General features: G+C 42.8%; 1 protein-coding gene across 5 annotated transcripts in view; it reads right to left on the bottom strand.

The window, feature by feature from the left end:
* The window catches only part of CELSR1 (cadherin EGF LAG seven-pass G-type receptor 1), a 295,961-nt gene that overhangs the window by 80,099 nt on the left and 187,924 nt on the right, over positions 1-27,938 (bottom strand). For all 5 annotated transcript variants that reach the window (XM_080394090.1, XM_080394092.1, XM_080394094.1 and 2 more), the window contains 3 exons: positions 11,138-11,360; positions 6,852-6,967; positions 3,696-3,784 (listed from right to left, as the gene is read on the bottom strand). In XM_080394090.1, the coding sequence (XP_080250216.1) occupies positions 3,696-3,784; positions 6,852-6,967; positions 11,138-11,360 (428 nt within the window). The remainder of the gene's footprint in view (positions 1-3,695; positions 3,785-6,851; positions 6,968-11,137; positions 11,361-27,938) is intronic.

The following is a 27,938-nucleotide window of genomic DNA, read 5'->3' as shown; positions in this document are numbered from 1 at the left end:
TCCCCCATCCAAGTCACCCAGCCCTGGAGTCCAAATGCCAGTGATGCTCCGCCACATATCAGCCACAGAGCTACAGGTGCCAAAAACCACTCAACCTGTGCTCTTATTCGACCATGATCAACTCAGATTGCAGGGACAGCTTTCAGAGTTGTGACAACTCATCTATGAAAATGTGCTTTGGACTGAAGTGATTCAGATTATGTATCAAAGCCAGTCAGTTATTCTCCTCAAAAAATAAAGATGAAAAATTAACTTCAGCTATGATGAAATCTAATACTGTGTGCGAATTACAGCATTATCTGAAAGCCCCAAAGAAGACCGAACCATTTTTTTTTTCTTGCTAGATGCCGTACTAATGTGGAAAGGAGGAATTAAACTGAACAGTTTCTAGCTTAGTTTTTAAAAAGATACTTTAAAGAAGCTTAACAAAAAAAGGAACTGGGAAAGAAGGATGAATCTAAGAGTGTACCTGACCCCAAACATTTGCTGTGAGCACAACAGCAAATTTTCGGATTGCTGTTTCTTTCAATGGCACCACAACATACCTTAGATTTTTAAAGGCAAGAAAAAAGGGTCCAGCTTGAAGAAGCCTGTCACTGCCCAAAGACACAGTGGTGGGCAGGAAGAGGACAGACACAGCTGTAGTGACCCCAGCAGCAGGACGAGCAGCCTGACAGCACTCAGCTGTAGGAGTGTGAATAATAAGAAAAGTTCAGAATGACTGCATTTTGCTGTGCAAAAAAAGCACAGAAGTGACACAGGAAGGGACAGATGAACAGATAGGCAAAGGCAATCATATTTATTAAATAAAGAAAACCTGCTGATGGAGCAAAAGGCAGATGGAGGGAGATGAAAAGCAACATGAGTGACAGATAAAAAAGAACAGGTATTTATATACCTCTTTAAGGGCTTTTTAATGTGAGACATAGACAATGAATAAAATGGGTCTCTACGGGTATGTGGAGTGATGGTTTATGCATTTCCCATGGGCAACACTGGGAAGAGATGTCTCAAGAGGAGCAAAGACTAGATCCAGGCAAAAAAACAGAACAGAAGAAGGGGCAAGGAGCCCCTATAGGGATGCTGGTGGAGGTAGCCCCTGCAGCTGCCCCCAGGGATGGGGTGCTGCCACAAAATGCCGGAGTGAGCTGGAGGCAGAGAGGAGGGAGGGGAGTCCAGAAGGGGCTGGAGGTGGGGATCAAACATGAGCTGGAGGCAGGGAGGAGGGAGACAGCTCAGGGGAGCTGTGCCTGCTCAGGAAGGCTGCAGCATGTCTGAGCAAAGAAAAGGGGCTGAGTAGTGATGGGATGAGGACCTGACACTGTGGTAAAATTTCAAAAAGAGTGGAAGGATGCAGTACTTGCAAAATAACATGAGTACAAAATTTAAGCAAACTCATGAGTTTTGGGTGCTCTGTTATTCAAGCATGTCCTAGCTGCATCAAGTTTAGACACAGCATCCCACCTATCTTGGCACAACTCAAAACCCTAAATTGTCTCTGTCTTTTCAACTGCCTCGTAGGAACTTTACTTCCAGCTTTGTTAAAACATGAAGTAGCGAAGGAACTACTTTCCAAACAAAAACCAGCCGAGGCGAAGGCTTAACCCTGCTGCAGGGCACAGCAAGCAGCCCAGCAGGCAGGCCAGCAGGCTGCCTCTGGGTACTCTTCTTGTACCACCGGAGAGCTGGTGCAACCTATGTGGTTCTCAGACATGCTGGAAAGTCCTAAGAGCACGCTAAATACACATAGGACAGCATATTCTACTTGTGCTGTTTACTCAATATTATGAGGTCCCCTCTCCCAGACCAAGTTTGACCATTCTGGAATAAGTACTACTAAGGAGAAGGTGATGACCTCAGTCTCTAACATGGACAGCAAAGGGCACAGTGCTGCTCTCTACACAGTGACCCTGCTTTTCACCACTTTTATGTCATGTGAGTGACAAAGGCAGTGAAGTCAATGGTGTTTCCTGGCGTGGGCCCTCTGCTCTCCCTCTCTGCCATGAGCTCCCTCCCATGCAGCAGGGACTGGCTCATTCCTCTTCAAAAAACTGGGGCAAAAGAAGAAATTGATGACAAGGCGCACATGTTAGCGATAGGAAAACAACAGCTGCTAACATGGCTCACCTACCAGTCTGCTGGAACAGCAGCAAGCCCTGAAAATGAAGCAGAGGTTTATTTTTAACATCAGTGTCAGATCTCTTTCCCTTTTAAAGAGTGTCCTGGGACTGCTTGGGCCCCTTATCTGCTTGGCAGCCCTTCAGCGAGCTGCTCCAGCGGCTGTCCCTGCAGCTGTGCCCTCCTGTACTCATCCACCAAGGAGCTCGAAAGCAGGAGTGACCCTCTGTTGCTTCAGCAAGTGCTGTTTACTCTGCTGAAGCGATTCACTAAGAAATACGCAGACCATGGAAACCTGGTGTGTTGCAGTTTGTAAGGAAAAGCCTCACAGTGTCCACAGATGCATGCACGGCAACACACCAAGTTTCGCTTCTACTTCTGTGTGTGGTGGACAGTAGAGAGTATATTAAGTATAAAATTTCTAAAACAAGTTTTAATTATTTTTAATGTAAAATAACTAATAAAAGATGTTTTTATTTTGTCAACAAAATATCCTTAGGCTAGGTGACTCTATCTAGGAGTCCAAAGAGAATTTTTTAATCCTCCCATTCAAACTGCCACACAAACTGTGATGAAAGGATGCAGCACTGGGAAATACAGAACTTGCTGATCATATTAATCCTTCATCTTCCATTCAGCTTCCTACTCCAGTATCCTGTTTCCTTTTTAATAGACAACAATGCTCCTCTCTTCCCTTACGTGATCCCCATAATGCTATCATGTCAGACTTAAAAGCAACGCCTCTCAGTAACTAAACGAATTCTCAAATTTTAGTTATAGATTATAGAAGAGCTCTGACATCTGTCTGTAAACAATGACACCATACACCCTAAAAACTTGCTTTTTTGGTTCATCACAAAATGCCTGGTTTGCACAAAGCCCCTGCCTTTGCTTCAGTCAAAGTGAACCCGTTTTTGACAACTACCAAGGGTGCAGCTGTGGGACAGCGATGCCGGAGCCCGCCCCAGAGTGCCATAAACTGCATGCAACGAGAGTTTTTGCATTTCTTTTGCATACCTTTTTATATAGCAGACAAAAGAAATAGTTTAGTGAGATAGTCCTTGATTACTGAAACATGTCAACCATTTAATAACCAAACTTTCCAAACCAGAGAAGCTTGTAATAGCTAAACTTGTCATTTTACAGAAGAAAATAGTTTTACCTTGCTTCAGAAAATTCTACACTAGTGGTTTGTACTTACTACACTGAAGGTTCCTGCACTGCACAATTCTTCAAAAAGATCCAAATCACCAAATCAGCTGTTTTGGATAGACTGACACTTGTGATGGTTTAAAGAACTGAAAACTAAAATCCTTCCAAGTACCTGAAGGTTTCCCTTCTGAGAAGGACGTACTAGGCCTGACTTTGCCTTTCTGAGGCAAAACTCAGAGACCTGAGTTGGAATTTTTGTCCCAGCAAGGTAAGCAAGACCAGTACCATTTGTGCAGAGCTGTAGCAATGTGTCTGGTTAAATAAATAAAATTTAGGTCATCTGCATACATCAGGTCAGAGCCAGATGACCCACACCTCTATTACTCTACATATAATAGGGTTATCACCAACACAGCTAGTCTTACCTTATTGTAGTACTGCACCTGGACTGAGTGCCACTGCCCATCGCTGACCCCTCCAGGCACGAACGGTGCCACCATAGTGGTTGTCTCCCCTGCAAGGGCAGGCAGAAAGGAAAAAAATAAGTCAACATCACTGCAAACCCTGCACTGCACTAAACTGAAACACAGAAAGACCCTCATTGGGCACAGGATGCAGCCGTCTTACTTAATCATGGAGGAATTTGGGTTTTCATCCTGTGAGACAGTAAATATCCCCAGTTTCATGGTATTATTTTGGTACACAAATACAAAAATAGCTTCTGACACATTTGGGTAAGTTATGTTATTTTTTATTATGCTTCTGCTTATTGTGGTAGCAGATGCATTGGGTAGATACAGCTATTGCTGAAGTGGTCAACTGAGGAAAAAAAATGTAAATGCATTTTTCTGCATTTCTGCCAAAACCAGCACTTTGAGCGTTTTTTAATATGATGAGTATCGTGCTGGGATATTTTGTCAGGGAAGGGAAGCCTACTCCTTGCCAGAGCTGAGAAATTGAATCCGAAAGTACTGTAGTACAAAATCCATGGTAAACTTGGTACCAGCAAAATTTTACCAGTAATCAACGAAATTATTGGCAGTCTTTCAGTATTTAAATTTGAAAGCAAGTCCTTGCCATTGCAATTGGAAATCTGAAGCTTTCAAGCCAGGTCTGAGTCAGCAGAACCAGCTCAGTAACCAGGCATATCTATTCCAAGGTAGCAGCAAAATAAATGTTCATGTTGAAAGTACATAAAAGGCCTGGCACAGAGAAGAGATTGCTAGGTTTCAACTTCTTTTTTTTTCTTTCTTTCTTTTTCTCTGGTGGTGTTTTTTTTTTTTTTTAACAGCTGGAAAATTCTACGTAATAAACCACAGGAAAAATAACTCCCTCCCATAAGCTAACAAAGTTCTTAGTATTGTTGAGCTTAAAATGTACTTTCAGCTCTCTATTTGCCACAAATACTTTACCCTGTGTGAAGTACTATTCCTTGTTAATTCCCATCCTATATAATTCTGTTTTTTAAACAATACAGATTTCAGTTTAGCATGTTTGACAACTTGCTGTGATGTTTTTTACCATTTAGTGACAAAAAGTCTGTGACAAAAACTGGGCTTTTTGTTCAGCTAGCAAGTTGCTGCAATAGGAAGATCACTGGCCTCCCAATCCTTTTGCTTTGCTTTCTGTGAAAAAGTTGTTGCAACAGGTAACGCTGTCAGATCAGATGTCCAAAACCTGTACTGTTCATTAAAAGCCACTTAAAACTATAAAACATTAACCATTCTCCTCCAAAGAAAATACCATTTGTAATATACAGGACCAGACCTGCTCTCAGGTGCAGCAGTGCAAATCTAAATTTAGTTTCATGTATTTTAAAGTAGTTCCTCCACATTTAAATGCACATAAGTGCAAGCAGAATTTAGTTTTTTTTTTTTCCCATTCATCCTCAGGGTGCCTTCCAAGCAATTTGATTCAAGTTTAGACAGGTGGAGCAGAGCTACAGAAGAAAGCACATCTCTCTGACTGCAGCATGTTATTTCATTACACTAATCCATTGAAAAACCTGCCTTAAAATTCTAATTTGGACAACTTTGAGGTAATAAATGGGAAATGAAACCGGATATCTTCAACTCAAAGAGCCCAGATATGCACTTGAGCATTGCTAGTAAATTGATGGGGTCACACAGAATTTATCATGGACTCTGAGGGAAACAACCATCACTGGCGATGAGTGCAACACCGATGTGGGCTCTGCATCTACTGCTTTACTGCTTGCAACATCTCACTTTTCACAAACATAAAAGTTGACTAAAGCCTGCATGTCTATTTTGAATACGGGTAACATGAAATAACAGGATTATTTCCTGAGTTAGGTACAGAGGTACAAACATCTCACTTGACCTACATTTAACCCCACTTGACCTACAAAACAACAGCGCTTCCCAGATGTTTGTTTCTGTCCCCATGGAAAACATCCCCTAAACCTGTGACAACTACAGGCTGTCTGCTCTGCTGAGATGTAGTAAAGTCACCAAAGCTTTCCAACTGAACTCACAAACCTGCTCCGGGGCTGAAGCGGGAATGTAAGCAGTCAACCAAGAGGGACTCCAAGAGCCTCAGCATGCCTGCTGAAATTCAGGAGGTAATTCCTGGTGGCTTCAATGTGCTTCAACCATGCTGTATAGCTGCATGCTAACAGTTCCACCTGCTACCCCCTCATGGCAATTAGCACAGCGGGGCATCAGTTTTTGGATGAAACTTGGGCTTTTTTAACTCAGGAAACATCCCTCTGCTGAGGCTGGAACGGTCAGGGTTTGTTCTGATCACGCTTTTGTCAGAAAGAGCTTTGCCACTGCCAAGGCTGATCTTCTGGAGGAAACCTCTGCCCTGGGAGAAGGCCACAGTGGCAGGGGTACATGCCGCCCAGCGCGCTGCTTGTCAGCTTTCTCCTCTCTCTGCTCCCAGAAGCACCAAAAGACACTGGTTTTGTCCTAGTGCAGCAAGCAAGCAAACCCCTAAGCCTCCATTTCTTGTTTCCTAGCCCACGTAGCAATGAGCGGACAGCCAAGTTCTCCTAAATTTGTTCTTGTTTATGGCTTCTTCCAATAACAGGTGCTTCTATAGCGCAAAAGTGCATTCCAGCAACAGCAACAGCATTGCTCGTCACCAATCCCTAATGAACCACAGGCATTTCTCATTTGTCTGCTAGCATTTCCTTCGGCTCGCATGTATTTTTAGATAACATTTATGCACCTCGTTTCAATGATGTGTAGTAAAAATGCATAAACACACGACATTTATCACAGTGTGATAAAATAAAGTCTTATTTAAGCAAACATTGGCTCGGAGGCCAACTTTCAGGCTAGTGCCAATCTTTTATAGTAGTCATAAACTCTGCCTCTTATAACTGATATGTTGACAAGCTCCTGCCTACAACTGCAAGTGTAACCACCACAAACCACTACAATCTGGAGTACTTTACAACACTCGGCATCAGTTGTTCACTGTACAATGTCAGCCAGTTACTCAATTTTATATGGCAGCAAATAGCCATATAAAATCATTAAAATGCATTTCCAAACAGCTTGAGAGGATCTCCTGACCACAAGGAGAAACATTTGACTTAAGCAAGACCTCACCTGCCGAGAACGTGAGCTGGATCTGCTCCTCAATGATCTCCAGGGCAATGAAGTCGTGCTTCTCGTTAAACCGCCCGTTGTAGAGGAGGAGAGCGTTCCTTTCCCTTGTTGCAAACCTAGAACACAGAGCCAAGGGCTTATGAATGCTTAATGGCTTATGAATTAAAGACTGATGGTCAAGTTGCCCAGAAGAAAGACAGCATTGTATTTAGCAGAAAAGCAAGCCTTTGAATCTTTCTTCAGACAGAAAATTATAAAACTGAGGAGTCAGTTGCAGGATAAATCTACTCTTTCACAACGGACAGAAGCAAGCAAGACGGAAATTACAGAAATCTACTCTGCAGAGTTCTGCAGTGGATGCTGACCCTCACAAGGAGTAAAATCAGGCACATGATGCAGCATGAGTATTTAACACTTGCCAAACAGTAGCACTTACTACACTTTGCAAACAGTCCGAAAGCTAGAAAGCATTTTCACATCAAAGGAGAGATACTTGCTGCCTGCTTGCTGTCTAAATGCTACAGGGTACACGAACAATCATCTTTAAAAAGACCTGATGAGGAGGCAAGGGGAAAAGAAAGATAAGAGTTACTTTAATAACACCATGTAGACAATCAGGGTTCATCAATCAACAGATCAGTCTATTGGAGGAAGGAAAATAAACACTTAAATGGTCCCACTAATTCAGCACCAATGGGTGTTTTCTGTTTTTTTATTGTGCTCCTAATATGGGATGATTACACCTTTCCCCACTTTAAAAAAAGCCTGGGTTTTTTTGTCAGCACAGAACCTTTTTTTTCAAATTTCTATATGTTGTATGTATTTTATCATTTTTATCTATTATCTTTGGGGATTTGCATACAGCTTTCATCTACGTAGAAATGCAAAAAAATGTATTACATTTTACATAAACATATTTACAAAGATTAATATTATATAAAGAGAGTAAGAGAGATAAACCATGGGAATTTCTTGTGTTTCCCAATGGCAGTGTAGTTTGATTTTAGTATCTTGAACTTCAGGAAATATGCCTGATTTACATTAACCCACTTTTCTTACAAAGGAATCAAATACTGAACACAGCTAACAAAAACTGCCTTCCACGGACAGAAAAAATTATTCTTGTGCCTGTCATGTTACGCCTACTAGCAAGACTCTCATGTGATGCAACAAAACCTGCACTCAGAGAATGTGAAAGAAACAGTATTTTAGAACATCAAAGTCTGGTATTTGAAATAGAAAATTTCAAAACCAAAGAATATTTTTTAACAAAAGTTGTTTGTCAGACATGTATGTTTTAGGTCACACTGAGCAAAGAACTTGCAGAACCAGGAGCCTCAACTTGAGCTACATGGAAATGTGAATTTTAATTCCATACATTTTTTTATATTTTTAAAGGAGAATTAATTGTTCTGGTTCAAAAAACAGAAGTCAAAATTTTGACATTTCCAGTAAAATACAAACTCCAAAGAATATCCATTATAGTCCGTCAAAATATTATATTACTCTTTTGATTACTTTTAACCAGTTTTGAAATGCATCTTTATTTCTAAATTTATTTAACATCATATAAAATAATATTACAGAAGTAAAAGGCAAACTAAATTAAGACAATACTGTTGAAATATTTTAGTATTATCAAAACACTGATTTAGTATTCACTTCTCACCATCAAGCATTTTATCCAAAGAAATACAGTTACTGTAGGATATTTCCCAGTACGGTATTTTTCTGTAGATAACTGCTTCATCAAAACATTTTGATCAGATCTATCCAGAATATATATGAGCAAAACTCATGAGAATAATAACTAGTGATGCTTCTTAGTGGGCAGAAATATTTAGTTTTATTAGCAACAACAGGAACCTTAGTTCTGTTTGAATATATTTTTCTGATATGGTTACAATTCTTTCCCATAATTTTAATTATTAAACTATTACATTATTAAGCTATTTTTTATATTTCTTTACTCCGTGTGTGCTCAGTTCCATTCTTTACCACTAGTCAAAAGCATATGTTATATCATACTAACAGTTAAAACACTACTGCTTTTGAACTTGTTCAGTTATCACAGCTGGGGGAAAAAATACTGGATTTTAACAGAAAGGATATTTTAATCTCAGGACATAGGAAACAAAAGACACTTTCTTAGAGAATTTTGAACAAATAGTGAGAAAATCTCTCCACTGACAGTGTCTTTTGCAGTGAAGGAGTAGCAAGTGTTGGAAGTAAGCAAGGAAGACATACAATGCTGGGAGCAGAAAGACGTGCCTGGTCAGTAACCTAAATGTTTTGGTTTTTTTTAAATCGCATTTTAATTATGAGACTGGACAATGCAAAAATCCCGCTTTTTGCCAGGAGCGGCTCATGAGTCACTTGATGCTGAGGGAAGCTAGATCCCCTGGGATTTTATGAATGCTCTCAAATCACAAAGGCAAACCAATCGTCTAGTTGAACTGCTAATTCTTGCTTACCCTCACATAGTCTTTTCCACCTGCACTGAAGGATAATAAAAGCCAAAGAAATAACAAGTTTATAAATAAAAGTGAACTTCAGGTATGAAAAGCTACATCTGTCATTACCGCAGCGTGGGATGAACCCCATGATGGTCTAGACTTCTTATCGTCACACCAAGTGGACTGACCAGTGTTTAGCTCATGACTAAATATGTCATCTTGGTTTGGAAGGCGGTGAAGAAACCCTGTGGTAAGCACTACCTTGCTACAGTAGTTTGCTGTTTCTCAATAATCCCTACAGAGAGGATTTGAGTCACTTTAACTCGAAGCACCCTACATGTCAAAGATCTCTTCCTGAAAGCCTGAAAAATGACACCAGGTGGCTGAGGGGACAAGCCAAAGGTAGTGCAGGTAATTTATGCTGGCAGGCAGCCCAGACCGCTCCTTTGTTTGCACTCACTGTGGGTCTGACAAGTCCAACAGAGCCTTTTGCTCCTCAGCTTTTCCAGGTACTTAGATCTGATGCTCTAAAACAATCTTCACCCTCGCAACTCTTCCTTGCCTCGGCTCGCGTGCAAACTGTGCCTGTGCTTTCTGATTTAACCAAAATCTCAAGATTCCATAGAATTGCAGACTTTAGGATTGAGGCAGATTGAAAGATAAAAGGGGAAGAAGCTGCCTGGCTCCTGACAGATGTAAAACACCAGGTAACTGCTGGGGGCTGGATGGGACGCATGCCTGGTGGTGTCCTGCCTGACCACTTTCTCTGGACAGACGCACAAACATGTTTGTCATTGTGGCTGTCGTACCTATCAACAAATCCCCGGCCTTGCCCTTTGGGGTCGGGGCTAACACATTTTGTGCTATTTACTCACAGTCAGCCGTGAGGGAGAACTAAAAGTCAATTCTGAGCAGCTAAACCATGGGAAAGCTGCAAACCCACCTCCTCTCCAGGGTAGAGGCATGGGTGCACCTGGAGCTCTGGCTCCACTGCAGACAAGCCCTATGCCTGACCCAAGAAGTCATCTCCAGAAGAGGGTTTTTCCCTCCGGGATGTGTGAGCCCGGGCAGGAGAGCCCTGCCCCACACAGTGCAGCTGCCATCACTGCTCCCCCTTCCCCCCTGAGTGCCACCACAGGAAAAGTGACAGGCAGCCCAGGAGAACACTGTCCAATATGGGGACACTGGGGCAGATGGGATGGACGTGAGGCTGGTCATGCCTGGCAGCTGGGATGGGACCAGAAGCAGGAGCTGGGTGTGAAGGTCAGGAGGAGCGAGGCCAGGAGCTGGGATGGTTGGGGTTGTCCCAAGCCCAAGGCTGGGAACCGACGGAGAGCAAGGACCTGAGGAGGCCCAGCCTGTGCTCGGCCGTGTCCTGGCGAGCCTGGATCCCCTCACAGGCTGGGAAACAGGAGAGGGGAGGAGCGCTCCCGGACAAGCGGCACGAACGCTCTGCAGCCAGCCTCAGAGGCAGGAGGGCACAGGCCCAACTAGAAGAAGTGGCAAACCCACCACCCCACCTCGCACCTCTCCAGCTGAGGGCTGCTGAGAGGTGGCCAGAGAGGTCCTGGTGTCCCCTCTCCCCTGCCATCGCCCCACGCTGCAGCGGAGGAAGGTCAGGAGTCAGCAACTCGGCAGCATCCTCATCAGGGCAGGAAATCAAACGCTTTCAAACAACATGACTGCGCCCCACTCGCAGGAGACAGTCAGAAATGTGCCAAGTGGCTCCTACACATAGATTGATGTGGTTGGTGACAGTATTTAACAAACACCCCCCAAGCTGAAGCGGAGAGGCCACCAGCCACAGAGCCTTTCCCCACCAGGACTTACATGAGGGAGATGGTGAAGTGGAAGCGCTGCCGCAGCCCCTTGAAGGTGATGAAGGATTGCGGGGGGAAGCTCCTGGTGGTCATCTCGCAGTACGGCCGCTCGTATTCGCCCGGGGGGCACTCGCACTTGAAGCCCCCGATCAGCAGGTTCACGCACGTTCCTCCGTTCTTACACACCCCTGGAGCGCAGCGACCGGAGCGCGCGTTCACCTCACAGTACTCTCCTGCAAGGGGAGAAGCAGACGTCAGGGAAGGCGACACCTCACCCCAGCAGCAAGCCGTGACACTCAGCTGTCCAAGTGTTTCTGCTAAAGGTTAAGCTGCTTCCAATCTTCTGCACCTGACCTCCTCTGCAACTGAGGCACCCGCCTGTAACTGCGGGGGGTAAGCATGCTGCATCACCTTTCAGGTCTGAATTTTCAGGGGGGTGTGGGACATGATTTGCTGAGCAATCCTCTTGCAAATATCCAACCGCGTTAGCCTGGGTTTTCAGATTCCTTGGCCGCTTCCAGACCCAGTAATAAATATAAAGCTGATGACAGACATCTATATGGAGTATTTTATATATATATATATGAGAGTTGGCAACACTACCAATTAAAAATTTGTATGCTCCCTGTCCACCAAAATACATGTAAATTGTTCCGGTGTTTCACTATGGGTTGCAGATTGCATGAACAGACAAACAGGTAAGTGTTTGCATTTTGCCTTGGTCAAAATTTGGCTTTGCTGCCCATGGCGGTGGCAGGGCACGGCTGAGCTCACGACAGTACTTGTGAAGTGTTCATAGAATAAGCAGGGTGCTAATGACGTATGTGTTGCTTCCACCTTTTCCCATGGATGCATCCTGCAGGTGACAGCCATTTTCTGAACCTTTCAGAGATGGGTGCGGTAACCCTCCACAGAAGTTATGGATTCTGCGTGCCACTTGCTAAAACTGTTTTTCTCCCTAAATACTTCTTCTTTATTCAACTCTGAAGTCTGTATTAAGATGTGCTAAATGCAACACTAAAGGATCAGGTGTCTTGCTTTGTATGTACACCATATTTTTTCATGCACTTGCCCAAAATCTGAGAGTGAATGACAATTTAAAAAAAGTAATGTACAGAGGATATTCTCCTTTAATAAATCAGCTGCATCTGGGACAAAAGCAGCTGCTGAATTAAACATTGTACAGAAAATTAAACTATTTGAGTTAATTAGTTAACAGTTCTGTTTCGGCATGTGTCTTCCTAAGTTACAAAGCATGTTCAAATCCTGCAAGTAAAACCGTTCAGAGAAATTGAAGATTGCATATATAGTTGAATTTTACCCAGTAACAATGTCTGACAAATAAATGTAGAGCAAAACTGCTCAACACAGCCAGCTGAAGGAAGACATTTCCAACAGTTCGATATTTGCATGATTACTTGCTACCAGATTACACAATTACATTAATGCAAGCACAGTTAAAACTGTGCAGATGCATTCCTGGAGGAAAGTAAAAGCAGCAGGAGCTGTGGGCAGTGACTCACAAATAAAGGGAAATTAAAACGGAAAGTTTTGCTGCAGTCACTGCCCCTGCAGCCCTGCTCCCCCAGGTTCCCACGCCGAAGTGGCCTGCACTGGGGGGCAGGCTGCAGCCAGCCGTACTGCCACATCCAGACCTGGATCTGCACCTCTTGTCTATGCCAGGCTGTAAACTGGAACGGTTTGCAGCTGGTTTAGCCACTGCCCCAAGGGCAGCCATCTCTGAGACAAGGTGAGGTAGACAATCTGACCATTCTGGCCCTCCAGCTTTGCTGCCTTTTTCCTCTCACATCACCACCACGTGCCTTTCAGGCAGGTATGATGTATGCCAGCAAAACGTAGGCACAAATACAAGGAGTGCCATGATCGTGCAGACAGCCAAATGTACACCCCATCAGGTGGGCTCAGCTCTGGAGGACGGACCTCTGGTCCTGCTCCATGCTCCCCACGATGAGCAGAGCCATTGTACAACTGTCTCCTGATGGGTGCATTTGTGGGTATATCCTGGTAAACAATATACTGGGGTGTTTCAGTATATTTAAAAAGGATGTAAACTCAAAGCCAGGGGAGCTGAACTCATGTCTCTATAATAATAATTCTCAGAGTTTACAAAATAAATCTTTCCCATCATCCTAGAGGGAGTGCAATCCAAAACCTTTGAAGTAATATAGCCATATAGCCAAGAGTTCAGCCTCAAGCCTGTGCTTAAGAGCTTTTGTGATTCAGCACTGATGTTCCTATATTCTCACTTTTGACATATTAAAATGAAATGCTGTGAAAACCGCCTGATGAATATCTTCCTGTTTCCATTTATCATCTGTGAGTATCAGGCAAGACTATGTGAATACATCTTCCTTTAACACTTTAAAATGCTCCACAATGTGCTTCTTTTGGGAGAAATTGTGTATCTCATCCAAGACACAAAATTCCCTCAGTGTACCGGATACGCCAAACAAAGTGCACACACACACACCAGATGCTCTAAGAGGACGCTACAGAAAGAGCTTCTTAACAGTTCACTGCACGAGCACAGCCAATCCCCCTTAACACACGCATCTTGTGTACTGAAACTCAAAAAAATGGAAAACCACAATCGTATAGAAAGACTAAATACAGGTTTGTTGCTTCAAAAAAGTAGCAGCATATTTTGTGAAATAACTCTCCAGCTCAGAGAGGAATGTAAATCTTCAAGGCTTTCTGAAAACAATGATATATTTGGCAAAAGCAAATAACACACAGGCCTGAATACACAGGGAGAAAAAGGAGCAAGGTAAAAGGAGAGATTCCTGGCATTGTAGTGTGCTGTGGAAATGCCATGGCAATATGGAGGCAAAATATAAAAGCCTAAGCTGGAAGTCGTTGATGATTCTGTATTAATTCTGTGCTATAACAAGGATGTACAGACCATTTTAGATACCTATACGGGCATAAAACTATTTAGGAGAAAAGAAAGCTTACAGATAAGTTCTCTTGAATTGTGTTTATTACTGTTTTTCATTATGATGCGTAAAGAAGTAATTTAAAAGACCCCAGTTCAACCTTAAATAAGATCTTTTGTCTTATATCCATTCATTATTGATGTCCCAGTTACCAAAACTACTCTGAATTCTCTTTAGTTTGTAATGTAAATGAGAACTGCATTTGATGCATATTCTTTGATGTTGAATTTTCATATTTTATGTATATTATCTATATAATAAAATATATTAAAATAGCAGTTTTGAAATCTCTACAGTAACTCCAGGACTTCACTGTGCTTCAAGGTCTACCAAGAAATGTGATAAATTTTAACTACCCTTTTTTCCAAAATTGCCTGGATTTATTTAGAAACAGGGGACTTTTGGCTATGTGGAATAGCCATCTGAGCAAGTATTCGAAGCACTGCTTTGATCAGGATTGGCAACAGAACACACCTTTGTGTCGCTATTGGGTCTGCCACTTCCAAGGGTGGCCACCTCACCCAGAACACATGGGTGTCCCACAGCACTGCCCTGCAGGAGCTTTGAGACACGGTCTGAAAAGCATCCTCAAAACTTGAATCAAATCCCACGTGGACTTGAAGGACAAGCAGGTTGCTGGCTGGAGCCGGAGGCAGAAGGCCCCAAGATTTTTTTCTCCTCAGCTTTTTGAGGAGCTGAAAAGGAAGGGATCTGCATTCGACATCTTTTGGGATGAAAAGCCTGTGTGCCTGCTTGCAGCTGAAGGTTGGAGGGCTGGGACGTGCTGTCAGAGCAGATGTCTTGCAGTCCAGTGGGGAAAAAAATAGTACAGAAGGAGGGAGAGCTGCTGTGTAGTAAGGGTCTGGAGGGGCTCGGGTGATAAGCCCAGAGAGCCGCCGCACACAGCCTGGGGCTGGTCTGCGATGCTGGCATGGCTCACCCCCTCACCCAGCCCACGAAACTGCCCTTCGCTCCTCACAGCACTTCCTTAGCCAACACGACTTAATTTTTCACACTGGCCAACATTTTAGGAATCATTTAAAAACCTACTTGCATATCACAACTCTGTGAAATCCAAGCAGGAGATGTGAAGCTTAGTCCCTCCAGCTGCTAAATCTAAAGCATGCGCTGCCAGATAACACGGGCCATGGCTGCCTGCTATCTGTCAGCAGATTGCGGGGCTCTGAAAAAATTCTGGCCCCGGCTAGCAAATAGGTGTTACGGGACAGTAGCTGATCCTACAGGCTCTCAATTAATATTGATGACTCTTAAAGTTATCAGTCCTGTGGCTTTTATGCAGCCCTTTAGGTAGTGCTTCCCAGTTTTAAAGCCCTTGAGAACACAATGTGATAGTTGCTTTTGACACTGCCTCCTAGTCGCAGCCATCCTGGCTTTAATACATCCCTTCTTCAATTTTAGGACCAACTTTACAAAGATGTCAGTCACAAAATTTCACTTATTAACTTTATGTAAGTGAGGACACCACAGTATCAGGTGTAACGTAACAAGAACAGGCAAAGCAAAAGATCTGGTCTTTGACCTATTCCAAGCAAAGTAACGGAAGTAGTTAATGAATAAACAATAAACGATGATAAAAAGTGAAAAGAATAAAAATAAGCTATCTGAAAAATGAAAAAATAATCTCACAACTGCAAATACCTCGTCAGCTGAACATTATGGGTTTCAAACAACACACTGGTGTGTGTCAATGAGGCAGTCTTTGCAGAAATCTGCCTGTGATATTGCTGGTGAATTGCTTGACCTTACAACACCACATAATGCTGGAAAGCTTGCTGGAAACATGACGGCATTGGAATAAATACAGAATTACTCTACTTTTCAGTTTATTGCAATGTGTTTCCACAATATTCCTGTTTAGGGACTAGTCCTCAAAAATTTGTACTATTCTCTGATTGTTTTCAACTGATACACTACATTAAATATATATTCACATGAAGCAGAGGACCTGCACTGATGTTCTTGTTTCTTTTTTTTTCCAGCTTCCCTAGACACATGTTAATTTTTCACTCAGTATCTGTAATTGTTTGAACTGATTCTTCTCCTCTTTCCTCCATCCTGCCATTTGTTCTAGATACATATTAATATTCTCCACGTTTGTTGTTGTTTCAGTGGAATAGAAAGCATTTTGAGAAGCTGATTTGAGCAGTCACCCCAAAATGATGTACTTTAAAGTGGAAGGAAGAAACAACAAATAGGACAACTAAATTCTTCAAAGAATACCTATTGACCTATTGCCCTAATAAAGAACCAACTATCATTAAAAATTTATTTCACGTTATGGGAAAATCGGTCCTTTTCCTCTGATAGCTAAACCGCTACAAACCTTAAATGACAATCAGCACTAAAGCAATCAGTGCACTAAGTAATAATGTCGTTAAAAACAAATTAGCTGCAGAATCAGCCTGGAAGTCTCTATGGGGACAAGAGATAAAGAGGTTGGGATCCAACACACCCACTGTAGGGGTGGTTTCACCATAGTTTAGGCTGAGTGGGAGTTACCATAGTCCCCTCCTTTCCCCTAATGTGTTGCATTTTCCTCCCCCTCCCTTGTGTTGGCATTCATGTAATCCTGCAGTTGACTAATTTGTGGAGCTAAGATGGCAAAACACCATTCATTTCTTTATTGTAGGGTTAGTGATCTTCTGATTAGGTCCCTCCTAGGATTGATGGGATGAATAGCACAGCAGGCACAAGGGAAAGAGGCAGGACCATGCACCCAGGAATAAGAATGAAGGGATGGTCTTAGAAAGGTTTAACTGTTATGGAAATCCAGCTTTAAGCCATTTTAGATAGCTCAAGTGTGAGTGTAGTGGCTCACGCCTGACTTCAGTGAACTGGATCAACACCTTCAGTAAATATTCACCTCTCTCCACGGACTGTACATGGATATACTGTAGGAAAATTTGCCTGAAACACAGGCTCAAGTGAAGAAATAAAAATGAATACTGGATTTTGCCCATAAAGGAAAATTCATTACTTCAGTGGCTCTGCGGTGCATAAGCCTATCCTTAGAACCTACCGGGAGAAGCCAGCCTTACCCCCCAGCAAATGCCACTACCAGTAAAACACTACACAAACAAGGAAACAAAAACCTGCTAGTTATGTAAGAGAAGTTAGAGAGCAGTCACCCAGAAAAAGTAACCAAGTCATTCTGAATGAAGGAGAAGCTAGATCAAATAGAAGCTAGAAGCCATTGGTGTACCGGTGAGTATGGTGGGTTAGGGGGTGACTATAGTCATGTACCATTTTATGCAGATGACTCAAAAGCGTTACTTGAAGAGCAGAGGTACAGTCTGGGTCCCTTAGAAATCAACGGCCAAAGCCCTACTGCCATTTCAGAGGCCACGCAAATGCACTCATTAGACTCAGCACTGACGGTCCTCACTTTGGGAGGTTTCTGTATTACGCTGCTACTAAATGTTCCGATTTAAAAACATACTTTGGTCTTTCCTTTTACCTACTCATCTATGTCTTTAGAATTGGGGCTGATCTAGGAAAATTAAAATTAGCTCCAACCCTCTCACAGGGAGAAACACACCAGCTTAAAGTTCACTTTGGGGTCTCCCTCCTCCCCTTTGCTTTGTGCTCCCTTTGCTGCTTTCTGCACTATAAAGGCATATTATGACAAACAGGCTAAAGTAAAATAATACATAAATACATACATAAACATAGACAAACACCATGCAATACACTCACACTGTTTTAGGACTAAATCCCACTGAGTCATAATGACAACTGTCCTCTGTAAATTAAGTTGGTAACTGTTCCAGATTAAACAAGATGTATTTGCAAGGGAGAAAACTGAACTTAAACCACGAAGCAAAATAACAGCAAAAACATTCCTTTCACACTACATATATATACATATATATACATATATATATATAGCTTGCCAAGTAGCTCTCTGAGGTGATAGGTGGAAAATGATGCTATAATAAGATACTCAGGAAATCACTGTTTTATCTCTGATCTGGTTTAATTTTTCTGTGGGCATAAGCACTAAGCTCTGAGCTGGTGGGAAGAGAGGATGCAGAATTACCAGTGCTCTCTTAGCTATATGTATCATCCCTCTCCTTCACCGTCACCCTTCTCCCTTCCCTCTGCCTTCTCCCATAAAGTTCCTTCCGGGCATCCCTGATAACTCACAAATTAGATTTCCAAAAAATCATGAGACTGGGCTAAAAAAAAGGTCATGAGATCTTTAATCACGAGATGCTGTAAAATAATTTATGTTACTTAGGGTTTTTATTTTATTTGCCTCTGAAGCTGTGGGTGGTATCTGCTGGCCCCAAAGTGTGTGAGAGATCTTAGTGGTCAAATTCCAGCCCAGAACACATGACCGAAAACAGCTGCTCTGAGGGAGCTCCCATTCCCACTCCATCCCCAACAGCAAGATACTACTTGATGCTTGGGTACAGCATCTGCACTTCAGCTGCTCCAGGGTCCTGCAAGCTCCTGGGGGTAGAAGGACCACAATGAAAAACTCCCCTGGCCAAACAGGCAAGTGAGAGGCCAGGACCCCGTCCCACCTCCTGATCTTTCCCCACTAGCAACTAAGCTAAACTGTATTTTACAAAAGCAAGAGCAGGGTGAGCTCAAGTCTCCATCTCTCAAGCTGCTTCGAGCTGTGCTTGCTGATGCACTGTACATGCAGAGCAGCCACTGAAATGGTACCTGGCCCCTCGCCAGTGCAAAATCAGGCCCAGGATCCTATGTGCAGCACCAGCTTGAGCGAAGATGTTCCTCCTCTCCTGGCCTCCTCCCCTTCCCTGGTCACAAAACAAAGCAGAACAAAAGATACCCTGCAGGGATGGATGGGTGGATGGATGGATGGATGGATGGATGATTTGGGATTTGTGTTTTTCTCTGGTTTTGCATTTAAATGAGAAGGAATAATTGGGAAAAAAAAAAAAAAGAAACAATACTGAGGAGGATTAGTGATATTTGGGGCACATCTGTTGGAGAAATTAATTAGTCTGTGGATTCCAGAAATTATGAGCATGTTCTCAAGATGATATATGCTCGATTTGAATGGTCACTGGACCTTGTTCTCTTGTGTAACTTCTACCAGTGCTGGCAGGAGCAGAGCACAGATAAAAGTCGTGACTGAGTCTTCAGTATCTGTGCTCTCTTCCTCATATATTTGTTGAGGATTAAAAATTCTCAGTCATTAAGCTTCCACTCTGTCTACACCAGATAACCTGCCTTTCACCTTCCAGCAATGAGGCCAGAAGAAGTGCAAGAGCCAGAGGCACTACCAACACTTATCACAAGTATTGTGACTTTTTTCCCTATTTCACCCTGCTGAGCAAGGAGCCAGACACCACAATACAACATTTTCCACTTAAGAAAACACTCCATTTTAAAGTCCACCTTATGGTTTGGGAGAGAAAAGAGATAATCTGGGATTTTACAGCCCACGGATTACTGCCAATACCTCCAGAAAAGCCCTAGTGTGTTGTTTTGAAGAGCTGGGGTGCATGCTCAATGGCAAAGGCATGCAGAGCCATCTCTGCACGAAGCCTGGGCACTGCCCTCCTGGCTCAGGCAGGTGGCCAGAGCAGCACACAATGTGCCTGGCTTCTCCCTGCCACCTGCTCCCATGCCACCGGTCATAATCGTCCCCAGGCTTCTGAGGAAATGCTGAAGAAAAGCACTTTTCTTGAGTATTTTAGATGGGGGGGGGGGGGGGGGGGGGGGGGGAATGAGAAAGAAAGCATTCGGGCCTTCAGCCTGCTGCAGCTATCTAACAACAGGTTTTGCTCTGTGGAGTCCAATACGTAATTTCTTAATGTCTTAGTCTTTACTCTCGGCTGATTGTACAACTGTCTCTCAGCTCTGTAAATTACTGATCCATTTGTTCTAATGCACAGTGCCCTCACAAGGTGTCATCTCCCTTTGCATTAGACCTGTAAGGTAAAGCTTTAGAGACCTTTTTACATTCTGTTTGTCACCCAGGGCTATAGACAGCGCAAACCTACACAAGAGAGAAAAGAAATGCACCAAAATGTCTAGTTTATGTTGAGCTCTGCGGCAGGTTTGCATGTAAGACAATTTACCATCATGCAAATTGCACTGATTTGGGGTAAGATATGGTGATGAAGCAGTGCCTTTCAAAAGCCTAAGCTTTATCTTTGGAAGTATTTAGCAGGGGGAAAACATTACTGTAGATGTCAAAGATAAAACTCAAATTAGATTATGTCATTGTGTCTGCAGTTTGCATTATGTCTTGGAATAAATCTCAAATCCCACCTTAAAACCAATGAGAAAGCTGGAGGTGTAAGAACAAAACACACCTCTGCATAACATATTCATTTACAGAGGAATGTGTCCCCCTCCATTTATTTTGAAGAGAAACAACCATCCTCTGCCTTTACTAGATATACATCTGATATTGTATTTTGTTTTCTCTGCTCTCTATGCCCTTCATTTCATCTCCAGGAGCATTACTTGAGGAGGGAACCGAAGGCTGGAGCAGCCACCAGGGCTTGTAGGACACATTCCCTTTGGGACAGCCTTTGCAGTCTGGTCTGTATTTGCATCCCTGCGCACCTGCAGGTACTTCGGGCATGGGAACCAGCTGCCATGCCTAGTTCTCACCACCCTCCACTGGCAGCAGTGAGAAAGCAAAAGGGCACTCAGACTCGGCGCGCCTCGGCTCAGGTGACAAAAAAAAGATTATTTCACCACACACAGTTACAGTTTTTACTGGGCACCAAACGCCACCGCTGGCACTGTTAATTCCCCAAGGCTGTTTGTTCCACAGGCCATTTTGACCTCACACTGGGCTTTTCAAAATATATTAAACTATTTACGTGAATGGGGAAAGCAAGCAAGGCATGGTGGCTGTGCCAGGGGCGTGTGTGCAATAACATCTTTTATCAACAGGAACTGAGTTGGAAAACCAGACATGCTTTCAGGCCCCATCAGGTTTCCCACTCACTTTCAGTCTGGTTTCCCTAAGCTGCTTTCCACAGGGGACACCAAAGGGCTGCAACTCCCAGTTCCCAAACTGGTAGGAAAAGGAAATATCTAGCACTTAATTTTTGAGCAAGTTAGTACCTCAAAGCAGTTGAAAAAGGGAACGTATCTGCAAATAACTGACCTCAGAAAGAGAGGAAGAAAGAAAAGGGCTCAGGAGTATGTGGACAAGGAGATCAGGGTCTCCCTTCCGACGGCAAACATTACTGTTTTCTTTAGCAGAGTCCAACCCCTGTTCCACTAAGATCCGGTTTCATTTTCTCCATGTAGCAGTTACAGGCTTGATGTTTTGGCTCAAAACAAGAGACAAAGCACAGAAGAAACCATCTGCCCTGGTCCCCAGCAGCCTGCTGGGATTAACTGCAGAAGCAGCTAACCCTACACACCTCTATTAAAGGAAGACTGGGGAGAGCCTGCATTTGTGTTTTCCATAAATTAGAACTTTTCACAGGAAAATCTCTCTCACATCTTCTGTGTAATCCAATGCTACACTAAAAATGATGGCATTTAGAAACAGGCAGACCTCAAATCAAATCATGCCCCTTAATGTCCTAGGTGGTCCCAGAAGCTCTGGTGGAAAGAAGGTAATGGCCAGTTAGTGAGAATAATTGAAGAGCAGCCATAAAATATTAACAAAGCAACTGAAAAACATGCTTAAAGTAAATCTACTATTGTAATTACACCTTAGGAGGCTAGGATTTCAGAGCTTTATATTTTCATTTTACGTGAGAAGTATTAGGTTATAAGAAAGTTAGAAGCACTGTATAACTGTCTTTATTGCAGATTGTAGGAGTTCAGAGGTTTTACTTGACAGAGTAGATAGAACTGGCAAAAACAATCCGATGCTCATCAATTTTTTGTTGTTATACACTGAAGGCAAATTTTGAAAAAAATCAGAAATGCCCTTTTGCTTGTCAAATTAAAAGGATTAGGGTTAAAAAGATAATCCCATAATCTTATGTTTTGGTAGCCTCAAAAATATTTCATACAGAGGTCAGGAACATAAACTGAAAACAAAAAGCAACTTAATCAAGGAAGCTGTCTTTTTCTTAATGACTGCTGAAAAGGGCCTTGTAATGTCACACACATCTTGCACAGAAAATCTCAAAATCAACCTACAGAATAGGTAGAAATTCAAAAGTTACTTTAAAAAAACATATTTAAATAGACTCATAAAAAATTAATCCAGCCAGCTTCCACAGCTTGTATTTAACTCTTCTTACAACAGTTTAGCCAATTAAAATTCAGCCTTTTTGTAAAATACGTTTTTATTTTAAAGTCACTTTAAATGATGACTGTCTTGTTAAGAGTTAATAATTATAGTGTCATCTAGATTGTGTTTGATTATTAATACAAGACACTCATCTTCATAATAATGTTCCTTACAATATGCACATCAGTGTGCTGACCCCTGGAAGCTGGGTGGTCCCATCTAATTAAAATATGTTATTTAATTATTATATTGAAAAATGCTATGTAATAGCTCTCATATGCTTTGCTATGGAGAATCTGAGAGACAGCCTGCAGTAAAGTATCTTCATCTCGATTTTTAGAAACTGAAAATTCGGGCTGACGGCTGCTTGGGAAGCTGTGATTCGGGGGCACCGTACACTGCGGGTCGCAGAACAAAACCTGCCCCAGGAGGAGCAGGGGCTGGGATGCAGGCACTGAACCATGATGCTCTAAACAAAAGAGCATTTGCAACCACAATGAGGTTGTGGTTCCCACCATGCTCTGCACAACTGTATTGCAGAACTATAATTATCTTGATGTTCAAGGCCAAATGCCTCGGTCTGGTGCTAACTGTCGAAACTTTCAATCATCATAACATAAAGAACAGACACACAAGAAACTGCTTTACAATTTTTTCCTCCCTAACAGGACACTATCCTGATACCTTCATCTCTGCATCCAACTATCCTTCCTGCCACTTTCCTGTTGTTTATCTACAGATGAATATAAAAACTTATAACTTGGGAATTACAAATACGTGTAGGAGCCCAATATGTTCTTCATAATTCAGACTTACTGAATGGTAAGGGGGCTTCCCAGTTTTGAATTTACAGCCAGGAGAAAAATAGTCCTGTTACCTTGTTCCTTGAAAGTTAGATTTCTTTTTTGTTTTAGAATATTTAATTCCAGCCTTCCTGGAATTTGGTTTTTTTTTAGCCTTCACCTCTGATCTGCTGTGAACATTGTGAGGGGCTTTCCGGAACGGGAGGCATATTAGAAAAAAGCAGTATCTCATTATGATTTTATCTTCCCTACAAATAACTTCAAGGCAAGCTGCTGGGCTTTTTCTCCTCCTTTCTCTTCTCCTTTTTCTCCATTTGATTTGTTTTCAGTGAGAAAAAAAAAACAATGAAGACACCTAGTCATTGACAACCCCCCCACTTTATATAGTCTAATATATAGGCTATTTTGACACTTAGCAAGTGTATGTTTGGGTGTATTAGAATGCATTTGTGTGGCTTAAAATTTCATTCAGCTAACCCTTCTGACACTAAACAATGAGAATCCCCCCCTCCCCCCCAAGTCTTAAGTTACACAAGGCTCAACTTGGCTCAAGTAATAAAAACACAATTGTAAACTACGGTCACAGAGAAGTTGGCTGTTGTTTAATAAACTGCTACTTAAAATATTTTAATTAAAACAAACCTCTGTGTGTAGTTTCTCTCAGATCAATGTTCTACAATGCATATATAAGTTCACAATTATGGTAGTGTGTGGGAATTCAGCTACGTCAGTGAGGAGGGGTTTTACATATACCTGTAAAATTATAATATCAAATAGCTCCACTTTGTATAATTACGCTCCACTTTCAACTTTTTTTAGTTATACCAATGAAGATAAGCAAATGCATTGTAACAAAGGCTTTTAAAAAGCCTGGGAGAATTGCGACTCCCATTTAGGTGTGGTAACAGAAATCCCATCAATATAAAACCAGGAGTACAAGTCAAGAGCCTAAAAACTGCTGAAAACTGACAGAGCAAGATCATTCAAAAAGAAATATATGTCTAGGAGGTTAAAGACACAAGAGATTTCACGTATGCTAGAACAAAGGGAACCCTAAACTTAGACCAGTCCGCTGTTAACCAGAATGCCAATAGGAAGGCCGAGGTGCTCGGTACATGTCTCCCACTGAACACCGCTAACCGATAAGCTCATCCTCAGAGGATGCTTTCTTGCCAAGAGGTGGGAAGGAGAGGTCAGGTGCCAGAGGCAGGCAGGTACCCACGCCAGGTTAGCAATTTGCCTTGCTTATGTAAAGTCAGCTGCCTGACAGCAAACACGAGCTTAGCTTGGCATGGCTTCAGGGTCAAATGTGTTATTTTCACATCAGGGATTTAATGAGATTTGACTTTTAACAAAAGAGACTGAAGCCAATGTTAGCGGTGGCAGGAGGGCTGGGCTAGATGATCTTCAACCCCAACCGTATCTGGCCATAAGGGCTTGATGTTAAAACACCTACATTGTAGAAGAGCTGGGGCAGCTGTAACACCGTCATGCCACGGCGTGTGCTTGCAGGCATCTCACGTCTGCGAGCTCCCTGCCCTGACACCCACCATAGAGCCTGCAATAAGAACCTACCTCCTCTCCATATTGTGCCGTACTCTCGATGGCATTAATAGCAAGTAGGTGTAAAAATGTAATTGTATGTATGGAACCATCTTCAAACAGGTTATCGCCCAAGTTCTCTGGGTATTGTATTTTAGCTACAGGCTACCTGAAGTTATCAACGATGGGAGAGAAAGCGCAAAATCATCAGTGATAAACTCTGCAGGTGACAAATGAGGGGAGGGGGCTAAATGAAGAGAAGAACAGGCCAGCCACACAGCTGTCTTCAGGAGAAACAAAAGAAGGTAAGCTGGAATCAGTAAGGAGGATTTCTCAGATCCTGAACTGTTTGGAAGAGCTGAATTCAGAAGTATACTGGAGATTAATTACTAAGGTAGCTTCTGAAGCGAGGGCTAAGTGATGACATTCTGTGTGATCTGCGGCTTGCTTTTACAAAGCACTCACCGCACCTCCATTGCGGGAGCACTCGGTAAGAACAGAAGTCTTGTCCAACTGTTCTAAAACTAATTAAAAAGAACAAACACAACATTAAGTCTGTAGCTAGGTTTCCACATGACAGCAAAGGACTTTGATCAGTGTAAGTATTTCCACGGGCAAGGAGGATAAGACGCAAGGCTCCAGAAGAGGCATCTGAACCCCCGGCACTTGCAGCAGCTCAGCTGAATCAAAGATCATCCCACGTGCAGCATCTCGGGGTGGGGGCGAGGGTGGCTTCATACATGACTGGGAAAACTTTCAAACTTTAAACAGTAGCTAGGTTATGCACATCAGGATGAGGGTAATGCAATAAAACTCTTTGCCTGGGTTTAGGAAAAGGCACAGCAGATTGATGTGAAGGCTGCAGGCCATTTACACCATTTGAGAACTGAACTGTCAACAAATACACCGTAGCAATCCAATTAGAAAAGGCTTTTTGCATCCTGACGAGTGAGCATAGGATGAAGACTGGCTGAAGGGCATATATCCTCCAGATAAAAATCCACCTATAGAAGTGGCAAACAGCACATCCTGTGAATCTGATATAGACTCCAGATTTGCAACATTCATCTCCTGTGACTTGGTGACATGGACAGGAATATAATCAACAGAAACATCACAATATCTAGAAGTTTAGCAGACTTCAGCTTTTGACTGTGTTACATAAAAATATAACTTTACTTCGGTTTTATTGTTTTGGTTATCTTCTGCAGCAAGCAGTCCTGCAGTCCTGCTACCTGGGCCATAGCCTCAGGTCCAACCCAGCATCACTTGGGTCCAGCCATAAGGCTGTGGCGTGCTGGCCCCGTCCCTGCATGCACGAACAGTGAGCCTTGCCACAAAAAGAAGCAAGGACCCATTTCAACATGCACAATAAATCCCCAAGTTAAACACAGCAGGCAAGTGGGCACACGGGCTTCTGCCGGGAGTCTGCATCAGGACAGAAATGTCTTTCATGGGGATCTCCCCTGGGTTTCCAGCCACGGGGCAGCCCAGGAATGGCCCAGGGGAGCTGCATCAGCTGCTCTGGACTTGCCACTAACCGCTTTTATGTGACCTGGAAGAGACAAAGATGCTGTGCCTCAGCTTCCCGTACATTTGGTGAGGGGGACAGCACCCTCTTGCTCAGAGGGGTGTCTCAGAGGTTTCCTTTGCTGTTAATAACTTTTGCAGGGTCCATAGACATCCCTAGATGAAAAGTGTTTTGTATAGCTACAGCTTGTAACGATCTGAAGTCATAGTTCTCTGACAATATACACAGACCCAACAGCAAGAATTTTGCCAGGCGATACTTCTTAATGTGAACATCCAAAACTAATACTTATTTTCAGTATTTCATGACACAAAATGGACATCACGCTAAAAGGAGAGAAAGAAAAGTAAATAACACAACTGACTGCTGTGCTCTTCAAATGCGGCGCACACTGTCCAGTAGCCAATGGAAGACTTACTATCCATGGCTAATTGCAAAGAATAGGTTCTATGGCTTCCTTATATATTTAGATACTAAGTCAGCTCATGAGACGACATCTGGGGTTCATTGCTTTTTGGCATGAGTAAATGCAATGGGGAAACTTCAAAGCACTGAGAGTGAGATTTATGAGACACTGTGTCTCACAGTACATAGCTGAGTGGTGAAGATCATAAAAAGAGAAATGGACAGGCTTTTCCAGCTTTTGCACCAGTCATGCTCTGAAAAATGTTTGGAGGAGTTAAGGTCTGCTTCTGGACCATCCACTGACTGCTGACGGGGCCCTTGCCAGCCACCCCAGCGCTGCAAGGCCCTGGGGGCTTGAAAGGGGCCACAGGCTGAGAGGAAACAGAGGTACCCCTCTATACGCAACTGCTGCCAGCTGCAGGGACACAGCTTGCTACACCTAAACCAGTGGTGATGTCTGCTTATTCAGTAAAAGCAGAAGACGGCTTTCCCCACAAAAATGCCATGCTGACGAGGCTGAGAAAGTTGAAGACTGATAGAAAAGACTGTGCTGGGACATCTGTGCTGAGAACAAAACTAAGGAGTACTAATTGTAAAGAAAGATCTTATAAGTGGATGATCATTAATCTCTCCATCAGATGTGAAAAAGTTATCTCAGCTGCAGAGTGACAGGCCCACAGCAATCAAAGGGAAATTGTGTTGCAGTTATGAAGACCTAGTTTCACTACAAACATCGAAACAATGGCATGGCATAGCACTGCTGAAAAAGAAGAAAAACGTCTAGACCGCCAGCATTATGCAGACTTTGACCAGTGTGCAACCACCCTACACAAGCTTTCTCACAGTACTGCCATACAGAAACTGCAAGGACACACAACCAAGTATGCTTTCCTCTGAGGCACTGAGAAACAACAGAAGTTATTAAAAGGCTGATAGTCAGCACTCTTCCTCGACTTTTCCTGCATCTAAAATCAGCAGAAAAACTTCATAAAAATCGGTACGACTTTTTGCAAATGGGAAAATGTACAGCCTTTAAATTCTGTGCAAATAAAATTTTAAATAGTGTCGAACACCAAGCACCCTAATAACTGTAACTATATTTAAACTCCTGAAACTGAATATACTATTTTTTACAGTATTAGACCTTGCCTAAGCTGTTTTCATCTCTTCATTATATAAATGCACCTGGAATCCAGTAGCAGAACTTTGAAGGGACATTGTTACAGCAGCAACAATACAAAACATCTTAGTACCTTGACGGCGTTGCCTTAACATATGAATAAGGTCTCACAGAGATGACACACAAAGCTGTCTCATACTGTGGACAATGTCCCTGAATTTATGGGAGTGTTTGGGAA

This window comes from Falco punctatus (assembly GCF_963210335.1).
Source record: "Falco punctatus genome assembly, chromosome: 6".
NCBI lineage: Eukaryota > Metazoa > Chordata > Aves > Falconiformes > Falconidae > Falco > Falco punctatus.
Note: the sequence above shows the minus strand (reverse complement) of the source record. Positions and strands in the feature narration are given on the sequence as shown.